The sequence below is a fragment of the Penicillium subrubescens genome, assembly GCF_028828155.1.
Source record: "Penicillium subrubescens strain IBT 31985 chromosome Unknown utg000006l_segment0_segment0, whole genome shotgun sequence".
NCBI classification, from domain to species: Eukaryota; Fungi; Ascomycota; class Eurotiomycetes; order Eurotiales; family Aspergillaceae; genus Penicillium; species Penicillium subrubescens.
The window spans coordinates 359,322-376,971 of record NW_026643156.1 but is presented as its reverse complement, the minus strand read 5'-3'; the positions used below and the strand labels follow the sequence as shown (position 1 = coordinate 376,971).

General features: G+C 48.1%; 7 protein-coding genes across 7 annotated transcripts; 5 read left to right on the top strand and 2 right to left on the bottom strand.

Annotated features, from left to right (window-relative positions):
• Positions 1-124: 124 nt before the first annotated feature.
• On the bottom strand, positions 125-1,989 carry N7473_008672 (uncharacterized protein; the record flags this gene model as incomplete). Its single annotated transcript, XM_057154612.1, has 5 exons — positions 125-366; positions 439-650; positions 707-1,503; positions 1,557-1,748; positions 1,819-1,989. The coding sequence occupies 5 exons, from the start codon at positions 1,987-1,989 to the stop codon at positions 125-127; spliced, it is 1,614 nt and encodes a 537-aa protein (XP_057005742.1).
• A 1,011-nt stretch (positions 1,990-3,000) lies between these two features.
• N7473_008671 (glycoside hydrolase family 88/105 protein) lies at positions 3,001-4,104 on the top strand (the record flags this gene model as incomplete). Its single annotated transcript, XM_057154611.1, has 1 exon — positions 3,001-4,104. The coding sequence occupies one exon, from the start codon at positions 3,001-3,003 to the stop codon at positions 4,102-4,104; it is 1,104 nt and encodes a 367-aa protein (XP_057005741.1).
• Positions 4,105-7,147: 3,043 nt separating this feature from the next.
• N7473_008670 (uncharacterized protein) lies at positions 7,148-7,481 on the top strand (the record flags this gene model as incomplete). Its single annotated transcript, XM_057154610.1, has 2 exons — positions 7,148-7,291; positions 7,347-7,481. The coding sequence occupies 2 exons, from the start codon at positions 7,148-7,150 to the stop codon at positions 7,479-7,481; spliced, it is 279 nt and encodes a 92-aa protein (XP_057005740.1).
• A 432-nt stretch (positions 7,482-7,913) lies between these two features.
• Positions 7,914-9,728, top strand: N7473_008669 (amidohydrolase). The gene is made up of 3 exons (XM_057154609.1): positions 7,914-8,426; positions 8,483-8,727; positions 8,790-9,728. Exons 1-3 carry the CDS (start codon positions 8,055-8,057, stop codon positions 9,559-9,561), a joined length of 1,389 nt encoding a protein of 462 aa, XP_057005739.1. The 5' UTR covers positions 7,914-8,054; the 3' UTR covers positions 9,562-9,728.
• An 852-nt stretch (positions 9,729-10,580) lies between these two features.
• Positions 10,581-12,380, top strand: N7473_008668 (aldehyde dehydrogenase family protein). The gene is made up of 3 exons (XM_057154608.1): positions 10,581-10,733; positions 10,794-11,573; positions 11,633-12,380. Exons 1-3 carry the CDS (start codon positions 10,695-10,697, stop codon positions 12,257-12,259), a joined length of 1,446 nt encoding a protein of 481 aa, XP_057005738.1. The 5' UTR covers positions 10,581-10,694; the 3' UTR covers positions 12,260-12,380.
• Positions 12,381-13,397: 1,017 nt separating this feature from the next.
• N7473_008667 (uncharacterized protein) lies at positions 13,398-13,845 on the top strand (the record flags this gene model as incomplete). The annotated part of the gene is made up of 2 exons (XM_057154607.1): positions 13,398-13,721; positions 13,783-13,845. The coding sequence occupies 2 exons, from the start codon at positions 13,398-13,400 to the stop codon at positions 13,843-13,845; spliced, it is 387 nt and encodes a 128-aa protein (XP_057005737.1).
• Positions 13,846-15,911: 2,066 nt separating this feature from the next.
• On the bottom strand, positions 15,912-16,285 carry N7473_008666 (uncharacterized protein; the record flags this gene model as incomplete). Its single annotated transcript, XM_057154606.1, has 3 exons — positions 15,912-15,954; positions 16,009-16,125; positions 16,176-16,285. 3 exons carry the CDS (start codon positions 16,283-16,285, stop codon positions 15,912-15,914), a joined length of 270 nt encoding a protein of 89 aa, XP_057005736.1.
• Positions 16,286-17,650: the final 1,365 nt, after the last annotated feature.

Genomic DNA, 17,650 nt, shown 5'->3' with positions numbered 1-17,650 from the left:
AATCCATCATTATTCATGGCGTATATCCGTATATAACATATCTTAATATATCACGTACACCCAATCACCAACCAACCCAAGGATTTAACCAACCCAAGGATTTAATCAAACCCAACTATCCATTCTAGTACACATATCGGAAGTTCAAGTTCTCCTGATCAGTCTTATCCTCAAAGGCGTGAATCAGATTGGGATCGGCAGAGGTCAAATCCGCCGCAGCCACGAGCTCATCCTTGCGCTTGTTGGCGCGCTTCAGGTGGAAGCGGAGGTAGATGACTGCCACGGTCATGCAGGCGTAGCACGCAAGGTGGACACTCCAGGCAATGTGGTACCGGGGTGCGTCCCAGTCTAAGAAGACTTGTGGGCCTGAAGAGAAACAAATCGATTAGTATGGCGGGTCAGAATGGTTGGGGGGAGGGGATGGGATGGGGGACGTACCAATGGCGTTTCCGGCGGCCCAGGAAATGAATGTTGCGGCGACGACGGTGGACTTTTTGGTTTGGCCGGCGATGTTGCGGGAGACCATGGACAGGCAGAGGGTTTGTGCGGACCAGAAGGACAGGGTGATGTAGTAGCTGATCAGGAGGCCGACCTTGGTGGCTAGGGTGGTGTTCTTGACGGTCATCAGGACGATGGTGCCGATGTAGGAGCTGTCAAAGAGTTAGCAATCGCAGTCACTACCGCTACCATGGGGTCAAATACTCACGGAATAACGAAACCCAGCATAACCAGCAAGTTCTGCTTATACTTCTTCACCAACCAAGCCGAAGTGAGCAGAATGACAATAATGTAGAAACCCAACACCATGGCCAAAAGCTGACTCTGCAGGGTGGTAAACTTGAAACTCTTCATGATAATACCAGCAAAAGCACCCAGACCACTGGTAGGCAGGGTAGTGAACATCTGGATACTGCAGTAGCACCAAGTCTGAGGATCACGAAGAGCCTCCCACACCTGGTACGAGCGGAACTGTCTGTTCTGGATACCGGTCTGGTTGGAACGCAGACGCTCGACCATCATCCGCTTGTCTTCCTCGCTGAAGCACTTGGCTCGCATGGGCGAGTCGGGCATCCACCACATGACGAACAGTCCCCACAGGACGGACAGACATCCGTACGAGAGGAACAGTGCCTGCCAGGACTTGAGGACCTTGTCACTGCCAATGAGGGTGAAACAGTAGGCCAGCAGACCGCCGACAATCTGTTGAGCGCCGTTCATCATGTACCAGTAGGTAACGGTTGCGGCTTGTTCTTCACGCTTGTACCACATGGAAGATAGTAGGACGAAGGTAGGCTGACAGCAGGCTTCGAAGATACCCAGTAAGGTACGGACAATCACCAGGCCGGTGAAGTTGTGGCAGGCAGCGTGGAGGGCCAGGATGGTACCCCAGAGGCAAATGTTGATGCCGAGGTATTTGGCGATGGGGACGCGTTGGATGATCCAATTGGTGGGGTATTCGACGGTCAGGACGGCGATGTAGATACAGGTGGTGAGCCAGGAGTACTATAGTCGGGTGAGCATTGTGGTATATCGGTGCTGACGAGAAGAAGACTAACCTTCTGTCCATCCTCGAGATGAGCATCGGTCTTGATACCCATGATGGAGGAGAAACTCATGGTACCCTTGTCAAGGGCCTGCAGGAAGTAGGTCAAGATCATGATGACTAGGACACGACGGTCAATCATCTTCTTGAGGCGCTTGTCGTCTTCAGGGCTGACATGTACGCCACTGCTGGCGTACATTTGGACCTACCATTTATTCTGCATTAGCTTGGGATATCAAATATGGTGGCGATGCGATGATAAGGTTCAATCTCACCTCCTTGTCCACTCGTGACAGATCCATATCCTCCTTCTTCAAGTCATCGTGGGACAACACCTGCTCGACATGGGAGATATCCCGAGCAGTCTTGTCCTCACCCATCTCAATAGGGTGTTGGGTAGTCTCTGGCTGGATCCCCAAGTGGGATTGAGAGCCGTTGTGAACCATTGTCAGTGATTGAAGTCGGGCAAATCGCCACAATCACACAGGTAAGGCACACAGGTCGGGGCACGAGGAAATCGAGACCAGCAGGGCGATCCCTCGAGACTTATAAGCGACGGTCACACGTGGGAGAGAATAACTCTGACAAGAACTCACAAGCAACAGCCTTTGTGGCGTCTCGCCAGTTCAAGCAGCGGGCCAAGACGATCATGTGCCCAGTTCAGTCCAATCGTGCTGTTCTCCCCTTGTTCCTTCTGTCCATCTCTGCCCTATCAAGCCCTCCTTCGGTTCGCCTAAACCCGAGTATATTATCCGAGTCACCAATGAATTCACCCCATGTTCTTTTCCCCGGGGTTTCTTGGCGCGCGGAGTAGACGTTTCCCCCAAATGGGCTCCACTTGGCACTTGAAATCGCCCCCACGCGGAGAGTTGGCGAGTGGACAAGTCCGGGGAAGCAATCCACCGAGCGAAGGCTCCACGCCTCCAGCCTGAGAACTCCACCCTCTCCTCTAGCGGCGGTCCAAACGCCTGATTCCCGCGGAATCCTTGGTTGCTAGGCGTGGCTGGCCACTGGTTGCCGAGCTCGCTACTGCAGGCTGGGCTCCATCTTCGGTCAGCGATACCCCGAATGATGCTTGGCACTTGCGGGGGAGCGTGGGGATTCGTGGATTGAGGGGTACGAGAGTTCTTCCGCAAATCATCCGTGGGGGAAGCTCCGGTGTTGGCTACTTATTTGGTGCGGAGGGATGCTCGCTAGCATGATTCAGTGATTGTCTGAACAATTTCTATTTCTTGGCTGCCAGCGAGCTGTGCAATTGCAACCGATTGCCAGAAACGATCGACCGAGCGACCGAGCAAGCCGAGGAAAATAATACTGGGGAGTGCATTATCGACCCAGTGGAAGAAAATCATCGCTTGTTCACTTCGACCAGTCATTGAGTTTTCTCTTTTCTGAAAAAAAAGTTTCCTCTTCCCCCGCTCTCTCCTTCTCTTCTCCCTCCATCATCACTCTTCACAATGGCTTCTACTCGCCTGCCTGCCCCCGAGGTCCACAAGTCCGTCAACCTCCTCATTGACAACCTCGTCAACATCAAAGATGAGACCGGCAGGTTCCTCATGCCCCTAGCCGACGGTCGCATCATCGACACCAAGTCCTGGCATGGTTGGGAATGGACCCACGGCATCGGTCTGTACGGTCTATGGAAGTACTATGAATTGACCGGCGACGAGCGTCTATTGAAGATCATCGAGGACTGGTTTGCCGCACGATTCGCCGAGGGCGGAACCACCAAGAATATCAACACTATGGCCGTGTTTTTGACTCTGGCGTATGTCTACGAGAAGACTGGCAATCCTACATATCTGCCTTGGTTGGATGCGTGGGCGGAGTGGGCGATGCATGATCTGCCCCGGACCCGGTACGGCGGTATGCAGCACATCACATATCTCACTGATAATTACCAACAATTATGGGATGATACCCTGATGATGACTGTCATGCCTCTCGCTAAGATTGGCAAGCTGCTCAATCGTCCCCACTACATTGCCGAGGCGAAGAAGCAGTTCCTCACACATATCAAGTACCTATTCGACACGAAGACGGGTCTTTGGTTCCACGGGTGGACGTTTGAGGACGGTGGTCACAACTTTGCCAATGCGCGCTGGGCTCGGGGAAATAGCTGGGTGACTATTGTGATTCCGGAGATTATTGAGCTGTTGGACTTGGAGTCCACCGATCCTATCAGGCTACACCTGATCGAGACGCTGGACGCACAGGTCGAAGCTCTGCAACGTTTCCAGTCCGAGTCGGGCGCTTGGCACACTCTCCTCGATCACCCAGATTCTTATCTGGAAGCCTCTGCTACTGCGGGCTTTGCCTACGGTATCCTCAAGGCCGTGCGCAAGCGCTACATCAGCGCAAACTACCTCCCCGTCGCTGAGAAGGCTATCGCTGCGGTGCTGAAGGATGTGGATCCCAAGGGTGAACTCCTCAATACTAGCTTTGGCACTGGCATGGGTGATTCCTTGCAGTTCTATAAGGATATTCCCTTGACTTCCATGCCTTACGGTCAGGCCATGGCTATCATGGCTCTGGGTGAGTACCTGCGGACTTACCTGTAGGCTAGCTACGGACTTCCAATTTGTTGCGTGTTCATGCATTGTATAGACAGGCGGTGGCGGTGTAAATAAAGGATAGACTATTTATGTGTGTCAATGAATCATGTTTGATGTATAGATTTGTGTTGCTAGATGACTAGTCCTCGAAAAGGGTAGCCTAAGGATCTCTACGGTAGTAAACAACTCTCAAGACCCTGTCATGAATAAATTAGAGCCAAATACTGCGATTAACGAATGTAAGCGGGAACTTGGAGTGGACCTGAAGTCATCCGAGGTATTCCATTAATTAAACACGTGAGCACTTTATTGATAATCACGAAGCCACAGCTCTATTTACCCAAGGGCGTTTTGTTGAATTTCATTAGCTGAAAACTGACTACTAAGCCACACAGCCACGAGTAGTAACCTGAGACGTGGCGTTATGTTAATATGAGAAGATCTAGGGAAAGACGTGGGGAAAAATCTGGAGAGAGATGAAGATAGACGCAGGGCATTCGAAAGCAGAATGAACTACCTATTAGGGATGTCAAAAATTTCACAGACAACGTTGAGCGCTCCATCATTTGGGGCTCACCCGAGAAATATCTCGAGCATTCATATTTGGAGCTTCTCGCGCAGATCCTCGGCATCAAGCTCCTCCGGACATTTGAAAGCAGCACGTTTGAGAACAATATATCGGAGGAAGAATGAAAAAGAAGAAGCTCTTTGCCCCCCCCCTCTCCAAAGCTGCCGTTCAGTTCATGAACGCAGCAGACGAAGCACAAAAGCGTTGGGAAAAGCATACTCGGACAAGCAACGATGAAGAGTCGGACAGTGAGTACGACGATGACTCTATCTTCTGAGAAGTTCGCAACCAAGCTTTTGCAGGCCGGGATTCCCTTCAATGCGCTGGACTCTAATGTCATGGTTATCGACATATCGAGCGAGAATCAGGTGATACGCGGAGTGACTTGAACGAGAGATAGGGGAACGGAGAATTCCGCACTGGAAAATTTGTAAAAGGTAGATTAGGAATCATCGACTGAGACTGGGTTATGCTATACTGGAACGTCTGCTACCTGAAAGTAGGCAACGAACATTCAGTATGAATTAAATCGAAATCATTGAATCCTAATGTATGCGTTTGGCAAACTACACGCCAGTGTTCTATTTTCATTCAGGCCAATCATTCGCACCAGCCTAGATCAGCGATGTCTTGGTGTTAATAATCATTGCCAGTGTGACTTGTGTCACATTCATTCTTCCGGCCGATAAGAATTACCAAAGGATATACGGATATAGGACAAAAGATTCGGTATGTTCCTGTTTGCTTACGATACGAGCTTCGTGGCTTCCTTTTTGGCTGGCTGCCATAAAGGTTTGGGCTTTCTCCTACAAACACAATTTTCTTTGGCTTATTCTCTTTCTTACCCCTCTACATCTCTCAGGGAGATCCCTCTTCAGTAGGTAACTTCCGCGATTTCCTACAGCCCTTTTGGCGGCTTTTCTACCACCTCTCTCAACATTTTCTCACAACCTCTTCCCATTAACTTCCATCTTCTCTGATCGACAGATTTTCTATCAGGTATATATCGAGCATTCAACCAAATTTATCATCAAGTACGTCGTCGACTAACGTGTCGACTATCGCTGACGTCAACCATAAACATACCCGGTATCACCATTCATTTTCATTTCTTGCCCATTTTTCACCCACCCTATTGCAACCCTCAGGTTTCTGGTCTCTTGCAACAACGCACTAGCTATCTCTCTAGCTATCAAGACATCGTTGCTCTCGTGTTTCTTTACATAAATGCAACATATGACACTGTTGTCCTAGGAGCACCAAGGTCACGCTAAGAAGGAGAATCGCCACAAAAGCGTCGAAGCCAACATGACAAAGGTATTCCTCTATTCCGCTCTACCTCATTGTCTCATCAAGGGAATAAGCACGCTCCCCCATGGCTTATTTAGGTGGCCGCATGAATTGAAGAATCACGACCAACACAACTTCGGTCAATCCGTCTATTGAGAAAAGACACTGGGTACAATTTGATGCGCACATCTGGCCCCAAACTGAAAAGCACAGAGGTGTCCATGCCATTTGAGGATGAGGGCCTCAAGTCCATGCTGATGAATCATGTGCACGAAAATATCAACTCGCCTACTACAGTGGACACCTGGCCATCGTGTCTATTACAGTGCTTATTGTTGATGAATTGGCAACAGAATGGAAATTTCTGCTAGTCTGCGAGTCAGAAACTAAGAAGAATGCCTGCGGAGATCAAGAAGTTGTCACTACACAGAACGATCCCGCACTGGATGGCTTCGGCGCCCGAGCCCTCGTACTCCTGGGAAATGCCCGGGATGACAATTGCTGGGCCCGAAGATCGCCAAAACGCTACTCCCGTTGGGGTCGGGTGTCGAGTGCTTCATATAGCGAGTGAAATAGATGCCATTCACGCCGGAAACCAAGTTTCCGACGGCGTCTTCAATGAAACCCACATCTTATGGCAGATTTTCTTCTATTTACAGGGCAAGGTCAATACTGTTTTTCTTTGCTTCCATGCTGTTTTCTGATGAGCATAGACACCCGATGTTGTCCTTCCAGGCATTCGCCGCGGTATACCCTGGCTTGTATACTGGCGGATAAGTATTCTTGCCTAGTCTCACAGATCAAGTGGACACTCTCTTACATCTATTAGGAGTTAGACGGAAGAAAGCTATGATCCCGTATCCAAAACAGGCCAGCAAGACGTTACATGTACTTTCGCTTCCTTGCAACGTATATATACGGCAAGCAAAATAAAGTACGGCCTTCACCCAAACGGTCGACCTCCGCCAAAACAGCCGGTCATGCTCGAGTCCATACGAGGAGTCGAACGCGTTTCGGTCTTCTGCACCCTTACTTCTATATCTCGTTACCTTCTACATCCTTTATCTACATTATGAAAGCTTCATAACTTCAGAAACAGGATAGGAAATATTTTATTCCCGTTCCAAATCCTAAATCCTAAATCGTTCTTCTATCACCTCTTTATTCTCAACCCGAGAAACTCGCACGACAATGACTCCACCGTTTGCAGATGAGTACCGCTACCTAGACATCACATCAAGTCGTGTGGTGGCGACTCTCGGTGAAAAGGGGATTAAGTACGGCTTCTGTGGCGGTTATGCTGCCGGTTTCATCGTCTCTCAGCGCGTGACCAAGGTAACGTCTTCCACTATATCCACAAAAGAGTAACCAGATACTAATGTACGTTCAGGATATTGACGTTATCGCGAGCAAGGATCCCACAGAGGCCTTTCTGGCACCAGTGGCGGTGGAGGAGATCCTCAGCGCACATAAAGATTTAGAGGGACGGTGGGAGCTGGTCAATCGAGAGGTGGAAAAGGAATAAGACTTGGTGAACGGGTCCGATGCTCATTACATATTGAATGCCCCTGGGTAATCATAGCCGGACTTTTGCAAATGGGTGGGTCAATTGATTGACATCTCAAGGAATGCCAATTCGAGAGAAGGTATTCCAGTGCATGTCTACCGGCCAGCTCAGAAAGAAAAGGTTTACATCGAGTGGCACCGTTAAAAATGGTGGTGGGACTGACTTATAATGTAGAATCCTCAGGTCCAATGAATTGCAGTTAGATGATAATAATATCCAGGAGGTATAATGGCTCTCCAATCTGATTGGCATGAAAATAAAATGTGTAAACGACTTTGTTATCTTATCGGCGATACTCGCGTGTTCCTGGCGGGGCATCGGCGGTCTCCGACTCGGTGGCTGTAAAAATCGAGCGGGGGGAAATTGATCAACTCAGCCATTGCGTGGCATATTTATTGCTCGATTTCCCCAGATTGAACGAGACAGGATCGACATAGTCTATTCTACCTTCTGTGCCTGGACACATACTTACCACTAATTGTGCCCCCCGTCTAGCACCGCCGCAAACCCACTGCCAAAGTGTTACCCAGCATGCTGTATACGCACGCCACCATCATCACGGTGGATGGCTCCCGTCGAATCATCGATGATGGAGCCATTCGCGTCAATGGCGATACTATCGCCGATATTGGCAAAACTGCTGTGCTTAAGGAGCGATACCCGGACGATGAGGAACACGATCTGTCCGGTCGCATCATCATCCCCGGGTTGATCTCCACCCATATGCATACAGCACAGACCCTGCTACGAGGAACCGCTGATGACCTCGAGCTGGTGTCGTGGTTGTGCGAGCGTATCTGGGTGCTGCAGGGTAACTTTACCGAGGCAGATGGGTATGCGGCGGCGCGGTTGAGTATTGGCGAGATGTTGAAGTCGGGTACGACTTGTTTCTTGGAGAGCATGGTAAGTACAGACCGAATGGATGCGATGAATTTGGCATGACCTGACTCGGTATTTAGTTTGCCGATCGATATGGCTTTGATGGTCTGGCTCGTGCTGTCGAAGAGTCAGGCATTCGGGGCTGTCTCGGCAAGATTGTCATGGACATTGCCAAATATGCCAAAGATGACGCCTGGGCCATGCATCCGGGTTTGGTTGAAAACCGTGAAACTTCCCTCCTGGGCACCTTGAAGATGTGGGAGAAGTGGAATGGCGCTGCCAATGATCGCATCCGCGTCTGGTTCGGTGCCAGAACTCCTGGCGGGTAAGTTTGTACAAGCATTGGGGAATTTTGTTGGAATTGTGCAAGATACTGACTCGCCACAGCGTCTCCGATGCCCTGTACAAAGAAATGACGGCTATTTCCCGCGAAAAGGGCATTCCCGTCACCATGCACTGTGCCGAAGTCAAAGCCGACCGGGACTTCTTCGCCTCGGTGTCGCACACCCCCATGTCCTACTGTGACTCTGTTGGCCTGTTGAGCCCCTCCACTGTGCTCGTGCACATGGTCCACCTCGATGACTCAGACATCAAGACTCTGGCAGCATCGGGAACTCACGTTGCCCACTGCCCTACCTCCAATGCCAAGCTCGCCTCAGGTATTTGCCGAGTGCCTGACTTGCAGCAGGCGGGAGTCAACATTGGACTCGGCACGGACGGAGCTCCTTGCAACAACACCTGCGATCTCCTGCAGGAAATGAAACTGGCCGCGATCATTCACAAGAGTATCTCGTACGATCCGACCGCCGTCCCTGCCGAAACCGTCCTCGAGATGGCTACTATCAATGGTGCCAAGGCTCTGGGCCTGGATGACCGAATTGGCAGCTTGGAAGTCGGCAAGAAGGCCGACTTTGTCGCCATCGATGTCCGTGGCATCCATAACCAGCCCTGGCACAACGCCGCCAGTGCAGTGGTGTATACTGCAACCGGTCGCGACGTCGACGTGGTCGTTGTCGACGGTAAAGTGCTCGTCCAGAATGGCGAGCTCCTGACCATGGATGAGAAGGAGATCGTCGAAGAGGCCAAGAAGCGCAGCCGAGAGGTGGTTGAGCGTGCTGGCCTCTCTAGCAAGGTGAAGGGTCGCTGGCCCGTCGAGTAGAGAGAGGATTGCCTTCCCTCTACTCTGACACGGAGCATTGACTCCGTGCATTATGGTTTTGATTTTTTGTGATTCTTTCTGACTTTCTTGAGGAGCCATTGGCGAGCACATAGCCGGTCTTTCTTGTATTATTAGTTCTTTTCTAACATCGCAATGGCATGATACCCTCATCGTTTTATTATATCAAGAGTCCACCTGGTATCTATGCCTCCCTGAATAAGCCAGAGCTCTATTAGTTCCAGGAATGAGTTCCTTTCAGCGCATAAGCTTATCGCGCTACGAAATTTCTCTATGTAAGCCTGGAAGTATGTCACCCACCTTGACGCAGGCTTTGACATGTCTCAGACAGAGCCTGCTACTCTCTGAAATATGGTTTGTTTTCTAGGAGTCAACTTTACTGCACTATTATCGATAGCGCCAGATCCGCTCTGAATGCAGAAGTTATTGAGGATTTAGTACAACTCACATGCAGCTAGCTACACCATAGACACTAGGTGCCGTCCAGATACTCCTCTCTTCATGCAATGCCGAGATCCTGACCCGAGATGTTGACCGAGGTAGCTATTCATTACTCTCATTCGATGCAAGCCCTATCATAAAGTTCAGGGATTTGAAATCATCCAATTTGTATTCAGACCCCGCATTCTCCCCGCAGCTAAATCACAACCCCGCTTGTCACATACACGACAAATAGAATGAGTTCTGAGCAATGATAGTCCAATGATCAGAAAACCTTAGCCGAATCAAATCATGTGGAGTCGGATAGTCGCCAATAGCTCGGTGGTTATCGCATCCGACGAGCCTATGCGGTTGGATCAGAGCTCACTTTCAGATCTGCAGGATCGATGATGGCTGCGGACTACAGATCAATAATGTGACTGATAAAGCACAGACCACTAATCGTCGGCTGGGAATCTTTCCGCGGGTATGGGTCCGTAGGCCGTGTTTGCTGAAGGAGATAGCCGAAGTGGATGTATAAAGACTGGAGGCTGGCTGACTGTCAAGCGGTCTGGAGGCCTAATATTCTAGCGCTATTTTCACCCCTTCATTCCCCACATCTCTATTTTCTTCTCAAACTTTTCTTCACTCTGTTCCAAATCATTTGACTCCTTAAAGAGGCAGAGAAGGTTTAAATGGCAATCTCCGAGAAGAATGGTCCATTGGACTTTACTGTAGGCGTCCTCTCTTCCAAATAGATCATTGAAACAAGCATCTAACCTTAAATCGCACAGACATTCCATAATGTTATTAACAATGAACTGACCTCGACCGCTGTGACTCATCACGGGATCAATCCGGCCACCACGGAGCCCAATCCGGAGGTGCCTGTCGCTACTCAAGAAGATCTGGACAAGGCAGTCGAAGCAGCCCGTGCCGCTTTCAAGACGTGGTCCAAGGTCTCTTTTGAAGAGCGCCGCGCCGCACTCCTGGCCTATGCCGATGCCATTGACACTAACATCGATGGATTTGCCAAGACTCTCACAATGGAGCAAGGCAAGCCTATGACCCAGTCTACCACTGAAGTTGGCATGGCAGGTGCGTGGATTCGGGGACTCACTGACTTTGAAATCCCCACGAATGTCATCGAAGAGACTGAAGATCGTAAGATCATTCAGCGTTATACTCCCATGGGTGTGGCGGGTGCTATCGTGCCTTGGAATTTCCCGGTCCTTTTGGCTATCGGCAAGATCGTATCTGCTGTGTATACTGGAAACACGGTTATTGTGAAGCCGTCTCCATTCACCCCATACTGTGGCCTAAAGTTGGTTGAGCTGGCTACACGGTTCTTCCCCCCTGGCGTTGTGCAGTGTCTGAGCGGCGATGATAGTCTGGGTCCTATGATTACCGAGCACCCCGGTATTGACAAGATTTCCTTTACTGGATCGATTGCCACTGGTAAACGCGTTATGGCCAGCTGTGCTAAGACCTTGAAGCGTGTTACCCTTGAATTAGGCGGTAATGACCCGTCGATCATCTGCGAAGATGTCGATATTGATGCGATTATACCTAAGGTAGGTCTATCTTTGTCGGACTTAACTGAATGAAGATCTAAGACTAATGGTCTCTATAGATTGGGATTCTCTCCTACCTGTGTAGCTCCCAGATCTGTATGATGATTAAGCGACTCTATGTGCACGAGAAGATCTACGATCAGTTCTTAGAGAAGTTAGTTACCTTCGTCAAGACTCTTAAGGTTGGAGACGGTACCGAAGCCGACGTCTTCTTTGGCCCTATCCAGAATCAAATGCAATTCGAGAAGGCCAAGGACTTGTTTAGCTCTATCTCTACTGAGAAGTTGAAAGCCGTTCTTGGTGGCTCGATCGAGGAATCCAAGGGATACTTCATCCACCCGACTATCATTTCGAACCCGCCCGAGTCCTCTCGTGTGGTGCAGGAGGAACCATTCGCCCCTATCCTCCCTGTTATGAAGTGGTCCGATGAGGATGATGTGATCGCGAAGGCTAATGCGTTGGAGACAGGATTGGGCGCTTCGGTCTGGTGTAAGGACTTTGAGCGGGCCACTCGTATCGCCGACCAATTGGAGTCTGGTGTGGTTTGGGTGAACTCGCACTTTGATGTTGCGCCTAACGCGCCGTTTGGTGGGCACAAGCAGAGTGGTGTCGGTGTTGAATGGGGTCTGTCTGGTCTGTTGAGCTACTGCAACTCGCAGACGCAGTGGTTGAAGAAGAGCTTTTAGTTGTGTTATTTAGCTTTGGTCCGTAGACATATGTTACATACAAGATGCCGAACTGAGAACCAGCGTGGTATCACTTAACCTCAGTAATTGATTTGACTTTCTCAGTAGTGCGATATTCACTCACCTGTCCAAGCATTTTCACAGAACCTCTTAGGTGATGCGTCCCTTAGCTTCGGATTTAGTCCTCGAGGTCCGAACATTTTTATCATCCACTATCCAGCCCTTGAATCTTCCAAAAATCTACTTTTCTAGCAATAAACAAAACGTGCAATCTATCTCTATTCAGTACGGGTAGTGTAGATTGCTCCCAATAGTTCTGCAACCACCCAGGTTCTTCAGGATACTTTTGAACAAAAATACTTCAGAGTCCAGCGGTAGCGGTCAACTTTCACGCTGTATTCCACCGCGCATCTGTTTCTTTGGACCCCCAGAAAACATAACAAAATGCACAGACGACTTGTACTGGTAGTATTGCTTGACATAATCTATCAGCTGGATCACTTTCAAATAGGCATCCTCACAGCTTGAATCATCGTCATGCAGATCGTTTTTATCTGTTCGTCATGGAAACCTCGCAGTTTTTCAGGCGACAGCAGGGTTGTTATTTCCCTTCCTGTGAAAGGGTTCAATACGGCCCGATGATGTCACTTCCAACCCCCAAATTATCTTATCAGAGCAGTAGAACCCACCCTCAAACACAACTAGGCTAACACAAATAGAAACACACCGACAGTATTCTGCATGACGTTCTCCACAGGAAATATTGCGAATCAGATAGCTCGAGATAAATTAACGATGACATACTATTCCCTCTGTGGCTGGATGGATTGGAGATTGCTAGCGCCGATCGTTCCACGGATGACGTGCCGGGCTTAGCGCCACTTCATACAACCCCTGTCACCTATTGTCATCCCCATTCTGGAAGGCGACTTTGCACTTGGCATACGTCCGTGATGATATCTTGATCGTCTCATAGTTCTATCGAACTCCTTGTTATTTAAGCTTGTGAATATTCCATTCTTGAACTTCATTTCTAACTATATCTTCAATCCGAATAAATATATTGCGACATTCAAAGATATTTTGTCGGAGCAAAACACATTCAACCACAGTCAAACCTACTGTACCAACCGCGACAATGTTCCGCCGTCATCATCGCCCAACCACTACTACTACCCGCGAAAGCAAACCCTCCCTCATGACCCGTCTAAAGGGCCCTAATGCCCGTACTAAGACGGTTAAGACCAAGACCACTACTACCCGTCACGGCCCTGCTACAACTACCCGTCACGGCCCTGCTACAACTACCCGGCATGCTCCAGCCACCCACCGCACAACTAAGCGTCGCTGGGGTAGGACCCAGCCGCAACACCACCACAAGCGCAAGGTGACCATGGGCGATAAGGTTTCTGGAGCTATGATGAAGCTGAAGGGAACCTTGACTGGCCGACCCGGTGTCAAGGTACGTTCTTGAATAGCTGGTTGATTAATTTGGTGACAGAACTGACTGTTATCATTATTAGGCCGCTGGTACTCGCCGCATGCACGGAACTGATGGTCGTGGAAGCCATCACCATGTATATTAGAGATACCCCTTCCTCCTTTGTACGATATGAGTGATGAGATATGAAATGTTTTATTATACTTGCTATTGTGAATCCATAATAACGTCTATGCTTCTGGTGCCTCACGTTGAGCTTCAATCTTGTCGCTTGCCTAAGTATTGTGAAATTCAAAATTAGATGATATCGATTCTTCTTGTTCTCACTTCGCTTGCCCAAAAAAGGGCCATGTTAGGAGGCAGATCATTATTTGGTGAATCCCGAGGGCCTACAGTAATCATACGGCTCCGCCCTGGACCACCTGGGATTGACTGTGGTCTTTTATGGTTTTATCAAGTTTATCGTCCAGATTGCTAGGCAGTAGAGTCTACGTGGGCGGGCCTATAACCTGCCAAGATGGTAAAAGCCATGCAGTGTTGCATATGTCGGATTTACGGGGTCTGCATAAATCCTTCGGCGTGCACAAGCAAGCAATTGTACACGGTAGGTCAAATCAGTATACGACTGGCGAAGAATCGTATAGGTTAGGTCGAACGATTCGGCTTAGAATCGGAAGTTAACTTATGATAGAAGAATGCTCCAACTTCATCACAATGATTAAACTTGATTCAACTACAGTAGCTATGGAAAACAGGCAGTATTTATAACTTCATGAAATTGAGGCAATACGTCAGAATAGAATCTCATAGAAATCAGGAGAAATAGAGTGTTGAAGCTCTTTCGTCATGTGTGCAATCTGTTGATGTCAATCGTTGAAGATCGTCGTCACGTGTACGTTGCATCGCATTCTGTCAAGTTCAATAGCTCTCGTGGGCCTATACACCTACTTATATTGACACACCCCCTAAGCTCTTAATATAAGGTCAAAGTGAGAGCTAAATAAGAGAAATTAGAAGGAAAGGGATTCTCTGTAGGTAAGATCTCCATACCTAGCTATTGAACAAAGGCAGTATGTTTTTCTGCAGATAAACGCTTCGTGAGGCCGTCGGCGATTATGTCGGCCGATTTAACCTATTCGATTCGTAGTCGGTTAGCTTAGACTTCCTAACGAATCCAAAGCTAGTAGATATCAACATAACGAAGTTTAGTCTGAAATATTGATTTCTCGCACGTGAGCAAATCAACTAACTGTCTGCTGATTATCGTATTCGATTATATCTAATTAGTTAGTTACGAATTAGATAAAGGAAAAGAGGCGTTTGATCTAATATAACTACTTAACCGCGTGGCTAATAGCTAGCAATTCGGCTTCTGTAGTCGGTATAGTAATAGTCTTCTGCTTACGCGATTTCTATTTAATTAGGCTACTAAACAAGCAGAAGATAAATCCTTCTAAGCTCTTGCGATCAGAATTATCAGTAAAGCTTACATCTAAGGCGGTAGTAAAGATGCAGGGTGTCGGCAACAATGAAGCGAAGACGGATGGTGAGAGATGTGTGGGAGGTCAAATGATTTAGAATTGAGATCGCACAAATTTAATGAGAGCATAAGCTTTTTCCTCTCGCTGAATACAACGAACCATCTCATCCCTGTGTAGCATAATATAGATGAAGTTTGTCACATTCACTGTTAGAAGCTACAGGGAGAGAGGTCTTCACCAGGAAGCATACGGTGACAAACCTGAAAGTAAAATACAGAAGTGAGGAAGAGATGATGGTCAGTAAAACAGATCTAAATATATGACATTTTCCTGCGCATCCACCGTATTTTTGAGAATCATCAGTTTGGCTCCGACTGCATCCATTTCGAATCAGTCGCCATATTCACAGGATCATAAGAGGCTGATCGTAATTAGGTATTTAGACTAAGTGGTAAGTCGTACGGTTCTCAAGCAGTCATAGCAATCAATTGTGCGAAGTAGATTGAATGTATTACATCAGAGAATATGAACAGCGACTCGAGGGTAGATTGAGGGTACTAGACGTCCTCAATGGTCACGAATAGGGCCACTTGGTATGGTCGAGCTTAGTAAAGTGCTAAGCAATAGGTTCCTTCTCGCAGATGTATGCCTTTGTCAGATTGACATCATGGAAATCGCGCCAAATATCCTTCAAAGTGAATTTACTACTCGACATGAACTCATAGAACCGCTAGAAGACCTGGGTTAGATTGATTTTCAGCCGGCCGTCGTAACTATCCTTGTCAGCTCCAGATAACGGCCAGTCGGGATCAATTGCCTAAATATACCTATAGAACATCTCTGCGCCTTCGGTGCCGCATGATAACCGAGCTTTATCTGTTAGCAGGAGGAAGACGTTGCCAAGAATTCCGGATCTGAGTTTTTCGCGGCGACTTCGAAAATCCCTAGCTCTTAAGTTAATACTATCGTCTCGCAATAAGCAGATAAAACTTACTGGCGTAGGAAATCTAATTCTTCCTGAATGTCATCCTTAGGCTCAAATTCAACGATTTCGGCCTCTTTCAGATCTTGAATCTCCTTAGAGCTAATGACAAACAAACTCATTGCTAGGACTCCGTCGAAAAGCGCCTTAAAATCCTCCTATCCGACCATGCCCTGATGATGATAGAGAATGAACCCCTATCTTTTGTTATCGATAATCTTCTACCCATTCTTTGGGTATGTGCTCCGGTCTTCGCCGTCTCTCCGCCTGATGTTCGTCGTATTCTTTCTTGAATTTCTCGTAATAGACCTTATCTAGGTTCTGAAGTGCCTGTCTGGCGTAAGGACCGCAGCTTCTGCTTCTCTCTTCTTGGCTTTTAGGTCGGGCCGCCGATGAAACAGCAACGGTGTTCTGTCCGATATAACATGTTGTTCTCTTAGACGTAAGATATGGAAGCAATCACGGATCAGACGACACTCTGGCCAGGTCAGGGAGTCTGGAGTCGAAGCCGCTTTATGCCATAAGTCTTCAAGTGACAAGCCGAGGTATTTGTGGGCGTTAAATTGCATCTCATCGAGAGGCGGCCAGTCCATCATCTGGTGCTTTTCCTCGAGTGAGATATCTCCCAGAAATTGAATTGCTTTGTCCCAGAGAGGCTCTAATAGAACAAATTCATCCAATGATTTTGCCATGTTGAGGGAAGAGTACCACAAGCTTAGCCTGATAGTGGACTGCATTTTTTACGAGAGTCGGACGTAGGGCGCAAGAGTGTTTATATATGCGTGGTAGCTAATTTGCGTATTGGAGGTTTTTTTTTTTTTGTTAAACTTGATAAATACCGGTAATTTACTTGTGGCCCGCTCTCTTTTACTATAACGCCCGAACCGCAAGCGTATAAAATACAATAAAGTGAAAAGGAGAGCAGTATAACTATCCAAACACGTATGTTATTCATAAGAGATTTCCCTACACGAGCTGCCCGCATAGCTTAGCTACGATCGTACTGTTAATTAAGTGACAATCAGCTCGTGCCGGATCTACCGTAAACGGACTTCTTAAGGGCAGGGGCATCCATCGTCGCGTCTTAGGTGAATGATCGAGCGGCATTTTGGGAAAACTCAATGGTTTTGATAATGGAGAACGCAACCATGAGATTCCATAGGGGAAATATGCAAAGGAGCTAAATTGCTATTCTTTAAAAAAGGGCTTGATTAGCTAGCTAATGACTTCAAGCGATGGTAAGAGCGCAGTGCAGATGATTGCTCCGTTCGATAGCCTGCACATTGCGCGGAAGAATAATGCTTTACACTCCATCACCAACGGCGGCCGGAGAAAAACCGGATTCGATTGAGGGGTAAGATCCACATAGGGTCAAGGAATCTGCAAATCATGTTCCGGGGATCCTCTTCCACTTCAGGTTTTACACCATAAAATTTCATAGACTCACTGTAGTAGACTTGGCGGCTACCTGCCTTCTTTTGAATGGC

What these genes read in the sequence shown, in the direction of transcription:
- N7473_008669 (XM_057154609.1), top strand. Translation starts at nt 8,055, where the DNA reads ATGCTGTATACGCACGCCACCATCATCACGGTGGATGGCTCCCGTCGA. An exon ending in CTTGTTTCTTGGAGAGCATG is followed by an intron (nt 8,427 to 8,482) that starts GTAAGTACAGAC and finishes CTCGGTATTTAG; the next exon opens with TTTGCCGATCGATATGGCTT. An exon ending in GGTGCCAGAACTCCTGGCGG is followed by an intron (nt 8,728 to 8,789) that starts GTAAGTTTGTAC and finishes GACTCGCCACAG; the next exon opens with CGTCTCCGATGCCCTGTACA.
- N7473_008668 (XM_057154608.1), top strand. Translation starts at nt 10,695, where the DNA reads ATGGCAATCTCCGAGAAGAATGGTCCATTGGACTTTACT. An exon ending in ATGGTCCATTGGACTTTACT is followed by an intron (nt 10,734 to 10,793) that starts GTAGGCGTCCTC and finishes TAAATCGCACAG; the next exon opens with ACATTCCATAATGTTATTAA. An exon ending in TTGATGCGATTATACCTAAG is followed by an intron (nt 11,574 to 11,632) that starts GTAGGTCTATCT and finishes TGGTCTCTATAG; the next exon opens with ATTGGGATTCTCTCCTACCT.